Below are 15,359 nucleotides of genomic sequence, written 5' to 3'. Positions count from 1 at the left end.
GTGAAGATTTTTCCACTGGTCACAATACTACATCATCGTCAAAGGCACCATCGTCAGTGTTGACAGTGACGGTGATGCTTCACTGCTCATTCACGTATACTTAAAGCCTTAAAGTGGGAGCGAGAAGGCAGAAGTTGTTAGAGCACGAATTTACTGACCGGAAGGTCCGTGGTTCGAACCCGACCTCTACCTCTCGACTTCCCCTGGGGCGACCTGACATTATCCCAGCCCTCGTGCGTCCTTCGGGTGGCTTGGCAGTTAGGCACTGAAAGGATGCTGCAGCCGAACGACTTTAAAGCCCTTAAGTGAAAAGAAGAGAGTAGGCGGATCAGGGGCCTGGTACTTGCCCATCGCGGTCATTCTGAAGTGCCCACTTCTCCAAACGCTCAGTCAGACTATCTATAAAGAGACCGACAACACAAACAGCACTGACACCGATCAGTTGTCATTTCATGCAATGTCTCCAGCTAAACACAAGCGCGAGGGGGATACAAGGACTCGATACTGGAAGGTGAACGCCACCAATAACACCCAAACCTAGTCTCCGCACCTTTCTGCCCAGTCATACGTTGTCTAACTCGCGGTTTGCGCCATTCTGAAATTCACACAAAAAACAGCACTCGTCTCGGTAGTCGGCTTTTCAGCATGTGTAGCTCGTGACCCAGCCACTACAGCTGAAGGTGCTGGATGTTTTCCGCTACTGATATCTACTGCACAACCGGACACTCGTTTGTTTGTTACCTCGTTACCAGTTCATTGGAGCAATCCAGCACCAGCGACGCTTCTGAGGTATCGGTGGTCAAAAACCTTAAGATGCCTCACATCATCTATCTGCAAAGGCCACGTCTCGCAACCATACAACAACACTGTTTCACTGTAGCCCGGTACGCACCACCCTTGGGGTTCAGTGGGATGCCTTTTGACACCACAAGTGACAAAGTAGCAAGCATGATTCGAGCCTTTGAGATTCATGCATTGACTACGAGGTGCACTTCCGCCAGAGCTTATACAACGATGGAGATGTGTAAAATTCTCCACTACCTCCAGCGCTTCTTGAATTTTAAGGGTGCATGTTTTGTATCCTACACTTCTTCCGACGCCTTGTTCGCGAAGCTGAACCAAGGCAAGTGTTTTGCGAAGATCGGTTTGACTGTGACGTGCCTGCAAGTGCAAGTCGCGAAGGAATCCCGAGAGAGGCATCAGTGCCCACCGCGGTCTTTTCCAGTATACTCGATTGCTGTTTGGTGTCAAGAGAGCAGCGGCTTTATTTCAAGAAACCATGGATACAATGCTGAAAATGCCCCGCGTTTTTTCGCCTATTTGGAAGACCTCGTCGTCATGGTTTCCAAAACTGTCGAGCTATGGTTGCACTTCGATTGACTGCTCGGTCTTGTTGGAAAATATAGCTCCAGAGTACCGCAAGAAAAGTGCACTTCCATGCGGTTTCCTCATTGATGAACGTGGCCGCCAATCTCATCACGAGAACACTGAGGGCATCAAACGCATACCACCGCCTATAGTCATGAAATCCGTCGATCTTATCAACCACTGCAGTCAGTTCCTGCCGGGCATGCCCAGACTTCGAAGCTCAGTAAACCACTTATTCACCGAGCATCACAAATGGATATGGTCAGACGGATACCAACGCCCCTTTGACTCTGTCAGACTCACGTAGAACTCCGATTTGCTTTTCACCCACTGCGAATCGATGCTGAAAATCGTTACTGGCGTCAGATGTTTCGTATTATGGCGTTGGTGCAGTAATCTCGCATGTATTCCCCAACAGCAGCCAGAGGGCCATTTCACATGCGGCCAGATCCATGGTACCGGCCGAACGCACACACTGCGTTCCCTTTTCTATTGATGTCTATCGGAAACGCGAACCAAGATCACAATTACTGTATTTGAACTCACTACTCCCCCCTACTCTTTTCTGGCTCCCGATTCCGCACCCCTAGTAACGAATCGTCCTTTGGGATTGGATATGCCGTGAACTCTGTCATGTTTAACTGTCGAGCGGAAACATCTCTACTCTACTGAATACGCGCTAATATTCTTCTCTTCACGGTTCATTTATCATCATCGTGAAGCAACCTAGGAAAGCTCCATGTGTATTGTATCTGCTAACGGCTCAGCAGACTGGCTCTGACCCTGCCAAAGACACTTTCTATAACACAGTAGGTATTATTTGACTAAAAGTCAAAGGTCTGGATATCATTATGGCCGCTGGTGACGTGAACGCGCTGCTGAGGCACGGCTGGGTAGTCATCGTGGGATACACATGAAATGCGCTCATAACGGAGGAGCGCTACTACAGACGTGTTAACCACATGGGGTTTCTTTTCATCAGAAATAATTCGGTTTCATGGTACCAACCAAAGGACCAGTCCGGACCCAAATAAACCCCATTACTACCAGTCACTGATGGCGATCACCGCTTGCCGCTTCTGGAATCGTTGTTTGCGCTCTGACTATGCACCTGTCCGTTGCTGTTTTTCATTGCTATTTCCAGGTCTACGCGGAATGCACAGACTTCACTTGGATTTTGAGAAACTCATGAACCCCTAACGAGTATATCAAACTCACCTGCTCTAGCTCCAGTCTACTGACTAGCTTCCGAATGTTCCGTGTCACTAGAACGAAATGTCTAAAGCTGTACACGATGCTTGAGCTTCTGTCTGTCAGCCTGCCTCCGCCGAAAAGTTATCTATTACAAGACTGGCTTTGCTGCGGACAGGGTTTCAAAATTCACTGAATGCATTTTATGGCTTTACGGCTGCGAAACCTTTCACTGCTGATGTCTGTCATAACTGCGATAATGCTGTATGGATTCAACCATACTAGCAGGAGTAGGATGTTTCGATTGTTGCAGTTTAACTGAATGAATCAGAATGTATTTCATCTCCATTCCAAGCGGTTCTTCTGTTTCCGTTCGACTTATTGAGAGCACGCACCGCGCGCCGAATCCCAGCAATTTTGAACCCAAAGTTTTAACTTTAGGTGGCTCAGTGTTTAAGGTGCGGAATTACTAACCTGGAAGTCCGTGATTCGAACCCAACCTCTGCATCTTGACTATTCCTATATTGGTTTGGATAACTTTACAGTATCTCACCCCTCGTGCTGGAAGCATGGCATCTAGGCACCGGAAGAGTGATAAAGCTGAACCATTTTTAAAGTTTGATTAGTGGATATGATTTGATAGCATTGCTATTATTTTTCGCCAGCTTTGCCTTCAAGTACAGGGGGGCTTTCTAGTTCATTCGCCGCAAAAGATGTTAGTGTGAGTTGTATGGTCTTACTTATCTTCTCACATGCATGGGAAACTCATTCGCCACAGTTGATGAGCAGTGCCAACATAAAAAATGGTCGAGCACCATGTAGACAGCGCCAGAATACCATGATTTCTATCGGCCGCTCTAATTTCTAACATGAAACATATCGTTAAAACCAAAGAATTCTGCTGCTAAACCAGTTACTTCGGCTGCACCCAGTGAAGAAATAAGTGACGTACCACTTGAATGTAGTTTGCTAAAACGGTAGAGAACATATTTGCTTTGGTGTAATGGGAAGCACACAAATAGAAATCGCATTTGTAGGCAGTATGTTCAGTGGGGAAATCAAATACTTCAAATGTCTTTCCGTTTTTAGCGAATATACACTCATTTGCAAACTAATTTGGTTTTTCGAGGAACTCACCTGCAACCCAGCTGAATCTCTCGTTTGTGATGTTCTCAGGCAAATGTGCTGCACCAGACCGCCTCATGTTTCAGTCGCTACGATATTCGAAGTATCGCGATACATGTATGTCTTTGTAATGTACTACTCCTAAGGTTGCTGAAAATCCGTCGACAGCCGACGACCCGGTTTCGCCTTTTTGGGGCACATCAGGTAGGCGCAGTCCCCGGGTTTCCGCTTTTATTTATTTGGGCTCGGAAAATCACATATTCATCCCATAAATTCACTGGTTCATCGCGAATATCGAATAACCGTATAATCATCCCACGCACTTCTTTCCAGTGTTACTTTCTATCGATCGGTCATCATTTCCCCTATGCAGCTTGTTCTCTGTTGTGGAAGTGCTGTACGTAATCTTCAATTTACTGAAGTTGGATCCCCCAAACTTTTCCCCAGTTTTGTACAGTCCACTACTGTGTTTCGATTTATGACCAATCTGTTCTAACCTTGCTTACGCAGGCACAACTCGAAGGAAACTCGCTGGACACGGAATACTTTCCTGATGGCTGTGCCATGTGTATGGAGCAGTACTACGCCGTACTGGGAAACTGTCGAATTCCGGGTAGCCCGTACGATCGAATGCGAGCTCGTCTGGGTAGTCCCTTCACTACCAGAAGCGTAAATCACATTTGTGTCATCTATCGGAATCGAGTGAGTTTCCTCGATTTTTCTTCAAACGTGTTTGCAAACATGGTAGTCTCTAACGGAAGTCAACGACTTGCCTGTTTTGTTGCATCACGAAAATCTGCTTGTCAGGGAGAATTTAGCGCATCCTATGACCACATTGGTTCTCATCATTATATATATATATATATATAAGCCCTAGGGTGAAAAGAAGAGAAAAAGAGTGGATGAAGGAGGAGACCTAGTGCTGACCTATGTCAAGCATTCTGAGGTGCCTACACCTCCAATCGCTCAATCAGACAATCTGGAAAGAAACTGACATCGATTGGCCGCCATTTCTTGGAACGTCTCCAGCCCTTGGAGCTTATCAGGTAGGCACAGTCCCCGAGTTTCCGTCAACTTACACGAACTTAGCGAAATGCACTCATTTGAAAATAAATTTGGTTTTGGGGGAGACTCACCTGGAACCTAGTTGAATCTCTCATTTGTGACGTTTTCAAGCAACTGAATGTGCTATATCAGGCCGTTTCATGTTTCAGTTGGTATGATATTCGAGATATCGCGATGCATGTATAGAAGCAATACACTACCACTATACGTGGCTGTTGTATGCTTCTGGCCATCGACTAACCTCCCAGCGGCTTCACCGTGGATGAAAATTGCGTCGACTGAGCCACATGGACGACTCCAGTGTCGTTGTACGGTCGAAATGGCAGTGAGCCAATGTTGTTGGGGTAAATCTTATTCCGTGGAATATGCGCGTTGAGTGCAAGACCCGAAGTGACAGTTAGAGTCGCAATTGACTCATGCATACTGTTAATCGCGCATACTGACGACTAAGTCTCTACACCTCCCCCTCGCGGGTAAGTATCTTACAGGAATCAGAAAATGAGGTAACCTCCCCACCCATATTGAGCAACAAGGCTGACTCAAACCACCCGTGCCATCCGTATACGACCAACCACCATCTACCCAAGAAAGTTTTTTTCTGTTCAGTCAACTGTTAGCGAAAGGCTCTCGTGGATAGCGGGAAAACAAAAGCGACTACAATGAAACCGAGTGTTGTGGGATCTTTGCGGCTTCCTGACTGGCGCCCACGTGATTGGGTCTCGCAAGCTAACGATTCCAGCATGTACTGTCGTTTTTTTCTTGCTAAAGTTTTCCCTTCAATTTGCGCTGGGTTCATTTCTTGGGAGGCCCACAAAGGGCGCTATGACAATTTTGTTGATGACGGCGTGATTCTTAGATTTGTTAATTCTAATGCTGGCTGCTGATCGTTTCCTTTATGGAAATAGGCCTTAACCTGACCCATTTTTTCTTACTAAGCCTTTGTTCTTTTTTGTTTTCATGGCAGTGAAGCACCAGTATTTATTACTGGTGTACTGCTGTCATTGGTGGACAATTTAAGAATTTCCCGCTGGATAATAACCCAAGTCCCCAATAGGAGCTACATTAAGTACTGCTTTTTGTAGAAAACTTGTAGAGCGAATCCTGCTTTACCAAATGGTAATACATTTTTACATTGTATCAACCATTGGCCTTTGAAACTCATATATTTTCAGGTTGCGGTCTGTGGCGCTCCGTTGGGTTTTGACGTCACTGTTTGAATAAGTACCACTGGGTGAACAGTAATCGTGCTCTAGAATGATCTCTCTTTTCTAGGTTGTCGGGTGACCAGTAGTCGTACCAAGTCATCCGCTTATGTTCCTAGGAAAGGACTCGGCACCTATTAAGGACCTGAGTCTTCCTGGGTCTTCCTGAGTTTGAAACCTTTATACTGGTGTCCGCAAGGGCGAGATGGCTCAGTGGTTAGAGCGCTAATTCGCTGAGCGGAAGTTCCGTTGTTTGAACCCGACCTCTACCTCTCTGTTTAGGCTAAGGCAACCTGACAATATCCCAGCCTTCGTGCTTCCTTCGGGTGGCATGGGTGTTACACCTGAGCGGTTTTTTCGGTATCTGCAACTAGATAACCTTAACTAATCCATTATTATCCCTTGATGTAAGGAAAGTAAGTCACTGAGTGAAGGGGAATGAGCATCACTCTCAACTTAACCAGTCATGGCTCACTGCGAGAAGACAACTTTCTGAATTAATCTGTTCATTATTTGGATTAAAGTTAAAGTAACTCGGTTCCTGGCACTGCTGAGTATTGACAGATCAGCTGATTAGAACTGGTAGGAGACGTGTGCTCTGGGTTACTGACATTGCTTTCACCCTCGTCAGGAGTGAACACAGAATATCTGGCTTACACAGTATATAGAGTAGAAGTGATGTTGAGCCGACGGTGATTGGTTGATCTACTCAATGCAACAAATCGGTGCCAAATCAACGTTCGTTATGACATCATCTGGGTTACTCACTTTACAACGTATCTTTTCAATGTGGTAAAATTTCTGTGGTAAAGCTGAAGAAAGCATCAAGCTTTAGAGCTGTTGTTCTCAGTTCATCTCTCTCTCTATTGCTTCATGATTAATCAGTCAAAGAGATCAATATAGCCTCAAAGAACTGATTAGCCACCACGTCCATTATTTGGCCTGTCCTTCACCTCTTGTAGCAATTCTGTGGCGCTTTCCGGCAGATATCTGTCTGTGCTGCCACAGCTGCAGAAGAGCTTACTGACAATTCACGTGTTAGGCAGTTTAGGCAGCTTGAATTGATGTTTGTTCATGACAAATTCTCTGGCTTTCGATATCGGGCGTGATTAGACTGCAATATAAACACGCTTTAAAGTGAGCTTGTGTTTCATGCTGGTATTCACGTGGTCACATTCGCTTTCTTGTTGCCTGAATGAGCCGGTTTGTTTGATTTTTGACTGCGCTGCGAACCTCAATGAATCATCCTGGATCGGCGTGGCTTTTCTCAAATTTCGTGATTTTGCATCCAATTCGCTTTCAACTAGAACATGGCCGAAACTCGTGATGGTGCTCACGTGATTATCCTTACGGACAGCGAAACCAGCCGTGGACGGTCGACGAGTTATGGAAACATAGGGCGGTGTCTGGAACATGAGGGGGCTTTTGTGCAGATTATTCATTAGAGGATTCTGGTCAACTGTGCGGTCAGTTGAGATTTAGTCGATTTTCCTGTTAAAACGCAATCCGTTTGCGAACGGCGTTCAGTTTGGTTCCAAGCTGACGGGAAATGGGTGACTGCATCTGCCAGATGAGCCCCGAGAAGGACGAGACCGCTCGTGGGTTATGAGAGTTTTCAGCAACCTTATGAGTAGAGCTAGCAATGTCAACAAATTGTAACGTATTTCTTTTGTCAGGTTGGTAAAGATGACAGTGTTTCGAATTTGGGCCGTTTAGAAAACCCAATGGTCTGGTTCAGAATAACGCGAATCCGGTGGAGAATTTTTTCGATATGCATTCCTCAGGTCCAAGTATGTACATACGGCAGAATGATGTGAATGGGATGTCACGTGGTCTACGCTACGAAATTCAATGGTGAAAGGTCAATTCATCATTGATCGAACCACTGAGATAGGCTATGACGTTCACGTGATTCTATCGGCTGGATGTATGCTAGTGCCTGTATGGATCGCTCCTGCTCGCCAAGTCCGTGGAGTTTCTACACTCACGTGACTGGACCAGATCTGGTTTTCAGACGAGACTCATTTGTGCTGTAACAGTTTGAGTGTAGCCGGTGTTCTGGACACAGGACATCGCCGATTTTCTGAACACGGGACATCGCGTGAATGCTGCGACAGGTTTTACACCAGTTCACAAATTGCCGGTACACTTGCTGGTGTGTATTTGAGGAAATATCCTAGTCGCCACATAAGCATTTATTAGGTGAACTCCTCACTCTGAATGCACCTTTTACCACGCAGTTTCATCGTCCCATCTATATTCCTTTACCCGAGGTAGAGGTGTCAAAATAGTTATTTTTCTTCCATCTCCGTCGTTCATCGTCCGTAGGCTCTCGGACCATTAAGATACCGCACCTCTAAGAAAGCGAACCGCGGAAAAATACAGTGGCGGTTACAATACACGAAGTTAACTAGAGAAACCTATACACGATGAATCATAGCTAGTTTCTCAGCGTTCGTGCCAAATACATGGATTTCGCAACCTGAAGCGATTCCAGTCCCACTGTACCGCCTATTGTCAACTGTTAGGGCTAAGGAAAAGAACGACTTCAACCTATTTACACGGCTATCATCGTGTGGGCGAAATGTGCCTACTTTCGGATGCTGAGGTTCGAAAGTTTCCTAGGCCAGCATGTCGTTTTGTCACTGCTCCAGCATCACCGAAAGCAAATTTCCACCTTCGTTCATCGAGAAAGAACGAAAAGAACATCACAAACGAGAGATTCAGCTGGGTTCTAGGTGAGTCTCTCGAAAAACCAAATTAGTTTGCAAATGAGTGTATATTCGCTAATTTCATGCAATTTAGTTTCAAGTAGAACGTAAAGTCGATGGAAACCCGGGGACTACGCCTACCTGCTGAGCCCCAAAAAGGGCAAAACCGGTCGTGGGCTGTCGACGGATTTTCAGCAACTTTATATTGTAGCTGCTGAAACATGAGGCGGTCGATGAGCTCTCAGCAACCTTATGAATATGTTACATTCATGTGATCACGATATATTTCAAAACCATACAGGGGAAAGCCATCTCTCTGGAATGTGCAAAATGGTATTTTTCTCAGCCGTTCATGGTGGATGTACGTATCGGAAACACACCTGGGGTACGAGCTCCCTCAATTTACTTGAACCGGAAAAAACGCTTGGTGAATTTGCCGTCTTCCCTGATAGGGGGTTCCTTGTAGTTTCAGAAGATTTTCTTCAGTCAGTAAGATTCTCCTCTACAGAGGGTCTTGTCTTTAGATTGACAATAATGATCGGGTGGGGCAAGCAGCCAAGTTGGGCTGGTTGTTTCAAGTCCACGGACGTAATTCATTTGAGATGAAGCGCTTGTTGCACAAACATGTTAGTAAACATAATATAGATGTGACGTGGTTTCGATATCCACAGTTTACTAGTTTTTGCAAAGCAGACGTACCTGTGTGTTTGATTGAGAAATCAATAATCCAATTTCCTGTATCCATGCGCCCCGCCGTGTCCAATGGTTTTACGATAAATTCATTGCGGTCTTCTATTTGAGCGTATATCTAGAAATATCCAAACTATCTAAATATCTGCAATGATGAATAAGTAATCTCCCGCGCTTGCTGGTATTTTGACAGGACTTGCCTCTAAATGAAAGCAGTGACCGAGTTCTTTTTTTTTTTTCGGAGAACAAACGCGTACTCTCTACTTGTCTCAACGTAGAAATTACCTCGAGGGAATCTGTTCCGGTTAGAATCAGTTGTCGGTCAGTTAAGTGTCATTATGAGAGGAGTTCGGTGAACGAGGTATGCGGCTTTGAACTATTATCCCGTGATCAGGCTGAAGAAGCGGGTTTGATTGAGGTGCCTGTAGCGTCCAAGCTGTTGTCTTTACTATGTGGTTCTCTCACTCCATTCTTCATCACTCCAACGAACAGATTAGCCGCCCTTTACCTTTTATGGCTGTCATTCAACTGATCTCCCTATTCCCGGTGAACAACATTGTAGGAACAATAATTGGCCTACCTGGGAATACAGTTGGTGAATTGCCCGACTGAGATACTTTTTCGGTGGGTGTCTGCCATGCAACTTGAAGGATGCATTCGAAATGTGGTACGGCCAAGTTGTACAAACCCAGACAGGAGCGGTCCATATGTCCATGTCGGATTCGAAACACGCATCTTCCCATCAGGGGTTTTGCTAGCTGGCCACTGAGCTATAGCAAGCTCGTTTTTGGCTGCGTAACTGACTGACCGTCCTTTGATGGTGGTACTAATTTAGTACTAATCTAGGATGCAGTAAATGCCCATTGGTTGGTTTATTCGTTGAAATTTAACCGTTCAGTTTAGCAAACTAGCCGAAGACGAGTTGGTACAAGTTGCTTGTGCACAAAAGTGAAGTTTGTCCCACCAATGAGTGTCGCTTCTTCAACAGCACTTCTAATTGCGCCGAAACCCCTTAGTGCACAGTTTTTGGCCCCTTTTACTGTTCGATCACAGGACTATTCACTCCCGTTCATTACTGGATACTTCCACCATTACCTCTCTGAAGTCCACGTACCATTGAATCTAACCAAAAATTGCTAGCTTGATAAGGTCAGGCATCAGTGACCTTTCCTGTGCAAGTAATTCAAACTACTGATGAAAAGAAGGAGGCCTCCGCTGCAGAGTTATTTATTGGAAAACACCAACTGAACAGTTACAGACTGTTGAACAAGAAAGCAAAACTCTCATATGCATCGTGTTCATAAAAACTGAATATCCATGTTCTCGAACTGTCTTCCCGGACTATTCTGGATACTCACTGACTGTCACTCAAATGTAATCGAATGCTACAAAGCAATTCCATGAATCCCGTAATAAATCTCACTTTTCAACAGACACGAAGCGGATTTACGAGAAAACATACTACTCGCATGCCTCATCAGTAGTATCCACCGTTACACCAGTAGGCAGGTCAAAAGGGTAAGTCATCTAGTGTTGCATTTGAACTCACGGCTAGTCTGACGGCAAAACATATGTTTGAAATGGTTGAAAGGCATATACGCATCAGGGTAGACCAATCTCCTATGGGACGGCCATGCTAATCCAACAGTTTGGCAGGTAAATTCATTGACAAGTGGATCGGAACCCCTTCAACCCTGGAGTGTATCCGAACTCCGTTACCAACCGCGACTGATTCGCAGAACTCGTGATAGTATAAGGTCAAGATATATGTATGGTCAATCTGATATTGTGTTCGCAAGATACCTTAATGCGGACATTCGGAATCTCATGGCGAACATCTTGGGAAGCACAAGCAAGCAAATTGGACTACGCTTTGCAACAACTTGTCGCCTTTCACAGGTAGTCGTCAGATTAAAGTATTTGTAAAGACCGTGGCCGCTCTGCACAGATCTTCAAAGACTGTGTTTGCTGCTTTGCTTGCGTCCGAATCGTTCCACGGGTCTAGTGGGAATATCAGATTAGTGATGTACGCCGAATGGTTTTCAGAAAAGGTAGCCCTTGATCACGTTTTCGCAGGTTATGTTGGATATATCATTCACTCCTTTTTGCCCAGCCATGTATCGGATGGAGATGACCCAGTCAGTCCATGACTTGGCAGTTGAACATGAAAGATCTAATCAGTCGGCCATGCCGCGCTCACTGCTTCACCTTCACTTTGTAATCCTCCCATTCCCCGCCATACTGCACACACAGAGCCACTTATCTTCATCGCTAAGTGACGTTGCCACTTCCAACACATCTCTGTTTCCATGATTCTCTTTGTCATCCATGAACTGAACTTGAGCAACTGTGCCACTGTATTTCGGTGCACGGTTTGTAGCTGGAACTGACTCACTGACTCATTATTCTTGTACTGGCTTACCAGAATACGTCCTAAACCTGCGTGTTTTGCTGGTCTTGTTTCTTGTGGCCAGTTCATCGGTTTGTTGATTTAGATCGTTGCTGAAGTTGCTTTCTTCGTAGACAAAGTAATCCAGCTAATCATCATCATTGTCAGCCCTAATAACTGCGTACTCGTCGTACAGTGGTTGTAGCTGCCGCAGTTCCGTTCCCTGATGATTTAGGGGGGCGGGGGGTAGATAGCTGCGCATTGCAGGCGGGAGGTGATAAATTGATGCATAAATCCAGCACTGTCAGTGAGCTGTCAAGTTGGGGGATTGGGAAGGGAGCTATGCATTGAAGGCGACAGCTTGGATGCACGAGCGCCATTGAGGAGGCGACTGGGCCATGTCTGACAATGTCTCCAACCATTGATGTGAACCGTTTCGGGGTCCCCATCCAGGAAAAGGGCAATGACCAGCGCAGCTGAGTTTGTTGGTAATGGCTTTCAAACTTCGCTACCAAGTCATTGTTTGACCGCCTTTGGCTCTCTTTTACCCTTCACGTGGTTGTGCGAAAAGAGCCCTTCGAGGAAGTCGGTCGACTGGCATACGCAGCACGTGGCCAAGCCAGCGCAACCTGTGCTGTGTGATCAGTTCATCTATCGAGGGCGAGTTATTTCTCCCGAATACCATTCGACGTACTTCAGCATTGCTGATCCTTTGCGGACTTCCCTGCTTTGAGTAATTCTCTCCTGTATTTTGCACTTCCGAGGGATACGATGATCATGCTTTGTAGGTCAAAACTGACCTCATTGATCCTCATGTATGGGGATAAGATGTCATGTCTTTTGCAATCCTTTCAGTTAATTCGTTATACTCGGTCTTGTTCTTCGCCTTCGAGATCTGTTTTCTCAATGTAGGGATTGACTTGTGGGCTATCAAGATTCCTTTCGGTTGTAGTAGTCTCACTGTGAATTCAGTTGTATCCTGGGGACTCCGATGTTTATGCTGTCGTCGGAGGGTTTCCTCCCCCTTGAATAGGTTTTGAATGCAACCTTTTTTTATAACTCACGGCGTAGTTGCTGTGATAACTTTCTGAGCACCCCCTGTCCAAAGCCCTTAAGTGTAGGCTGCATCAAGAGGGTGAATCCGAAAGCGGACGTCAGCTCACACTCACTCACTCACTCACTCACTCACTCACTCACTCACTCACTCACTCACTCACTCACTCACTCACTCACTCACTCACTCACTCACTCACCACTCACTTACATACGCATACATACACTCGCTCTTTATCTGGTTGTTTCTCAGTAATGCCTTCTTGAGAGACCTTGATACGGTTAAGATTGATATAGTGATATTAGTTCTAGATCACGTGATCCGACTTCACTTTCTTTGGGATTTTGGGTCTTTTCGGAAGAATCCTGAAGCTACAACAAGTAAGTACAATCGGTGTATTTGGTCGTTTTGGTGTTTAGGGACGAGTCATCCGTACTGCTCTCCAACACGGATTCGTTATTCGGTGTGCTTTATATGTTCAATGTAGCCTCATCTCCAAATCTCTCTCCTTGTCGCACCGAACCGTCATCTCTTATCCCATCCCTAGGTATACGAGATGGGATTTTCCGACGCTGTCACTCGAGAAACGATCGGCCCTGCCCTACTGTATCGTCAGCTAGAGCACATTGTGTCTACTGGTCAGAATCAACCCCCAGGTTATCCGGTAGGTCTGTTCACTACTCTTCCGCGGGGCGATTGGAACTGCTTGCACTCAGTCATCAGGCAAAGTAAGTTTAATTATAAGAAACACTCGTTTTTTATACAAAGTAGTGGTTAGTTGTCTTTGTGACTGATGTAGTTGGTTAGTATTTTCGTACTTAGTTGTCAGGTTCTCCATTGACCACCCCTCATCACAAGGCTCAGTGAAATGGGCTCTGCTGGGCAGGTGGTCCTCTTGCATCATAAGCAATGTGATCTATGGAACCTGAGCATGTCGACACCTCTTCCATGAAACCATCTAGCGTACCTCAGCATTGTCTATTCATCGTTCCCAACATGTTTGTCTAACGCTTATGATGGCCAACCATTGACAGCTTTCGTACTTCCTGTGCGCGTAGCGAACACGTTTGTATTCCACAAACTAGTCTGGATCGGACCATCGCAGTGTATATTCTGCTCCTGACAGACAGGCTGACGTCACATCGGCGCCACGGGTGTCGTAAGCTGGCAGAAGCTGTCCTGGCCCTCCCCACTCGAGAAGTAAACTTGTATTGACATTCCACTGGTAGACATTTCAATCCAGCTCGTTCTGTTCTTCCAGAAGTTGTGTTGCTCTTTCAGTTGTCCAGCCAATCGCTCAGGCGACGATTTTGTGAGGGGGTTGTCGTTACGTCTTTTTCGAATGTCGTTTCGCTGACACTTATGTTACCACTTGTTAATCGACTCAGCTGAAATAGGCTGAGACTATTGCCTGAAGTTCTCACATTGATCGTTGGCTTGTCGAACCACTCCATTGTAATTTGAGACAGCACGCACTGGAACACAAGAAGAATCGGACGACAGTAAACCATCAATTCCCTGCAATCTCAGTTCCCTCGGAACGAGGTAAAACTCTTGAACGGATCGGTTGGTATGTTGCACAATCACTGCGCTCAGTCGGGCCTTTTAGCGGTCCGTTTCAAGGTCGTCTAGTCGAAGTCGTGTTCGCTTATTCCAGATTATTTCTACGTACGCGTTCAATTTGTGGAACCTCCCTGTTTTTCGAGGAGTCGGAATCTCCTCACCCGAAGTACACTTCCTTTAGCCGAGCATTAAATTCACTGATTGTTTACTGCACTTCTGAAAATGACGAACTTCTCCCTGATCCACATGATTGTCTTGAATATAGGCAATCGAATCCCACATATATTAATAGTGTAACATAATAATGATAGTAATTAGTTAAGTTATAATCCCCCTTCCCTTTGAATAGTTCGCAGTTAAACTAAATGCTTGGATATATTTCTTGAACTTTTATATAGACTTGAAGAATGCCAACACCCTGACCAAGATTGAATCCTGTTTGTTCGTCCTTTGTCTTGATGAGTCGGCTGGAATACCTTCGCAGGATACCTCGGAACGTGTCCAGAGTGATCAATCCGATTTGTTGGATGACAGGGAGACAGTGAGTGCGCACAATCTGCTACATGGTAATCTGATTAACTCTGGGAACCGGTGGTTTGACAAATCAATTCAGTTTATCGTCACTCGCGATGGTTGTGTCGGACTCAACTTTGAACACACCGCGGCCGATGCTGGAGTAATGGTCCCCATAATTTCTCACGTGTACGAGACCCTAAAAAGCCCTATATCCGCAGGCTCTACTCGGTTGCCGGTATTCGCGCATCCTCAGGAATTGTCCTGGCTCCTTCCAAAGACTATTTTACCTGAGTTTGATTCAACAAAAGATAAGCTGAAAGGGTACGTTCTTGTTGGTTGTTCATTGGTCCACCATTTGTTGTCCTTCTTGTTGTAAGCCAACGTTCGGTTGTACTTTGTTGACTATTTTGGTTTTCATCATTTCCATTCAATCTTGAAATCCTGTTGATTCTCTGGGTATGGGTTCTATAACTCATACTATCAGC

General features: G+C 45.5%; 1 protein-coding gene across 1 annotated transcript in view; it reads left to right on the top strand.

Annotated features, from left to right (window-relative positions):
• The window catches only part of T265_11212 (hypothetical protein), a gene marked incomplete at both ends in the record, with an annotated part of 50,006 nt that overhangs the window by 24,215 nt on the left and 10,432 nt on the right, over positions 1–15,359 (top strand). The window contains 3 exons of the mRNA XM_009177810.1: positions 4,195–4,386; positions 13,343–13,523; positions 14,757–15,195. Of these exons, the coding sequence (XP_009176074.1) occupies positions 4,195–4,386; positions 13,343–13,523; positions 14,757–15,195 (812 nt within the window). The remainder of the gene's footprint in view (positions 1–4,194; positions 4,387–13,342; positions 13,524–14,756; positions 15,196–15,359) is intronic.

The sequence above is a fragment of the Opisthorchis viverrini genome (genome assembly GCF_000715545.1).
Source record: "Opisthorchis viverrini unplaced genomic scaffold opera_v5_458, whole genome shotgun sequence".
Taxonomy (NCBI): Eukaryota; Metazoa; Platyhelminthes; class Trematoda; order Opisthorchiida; family Opisthorchiidae; genus Opisthorchis; species Opisthorchis viverrini.
Note: the sequence above shows the minus strand (reverse complement) of the source record. Positions and strands in the feature narration are given on the sequence as shown.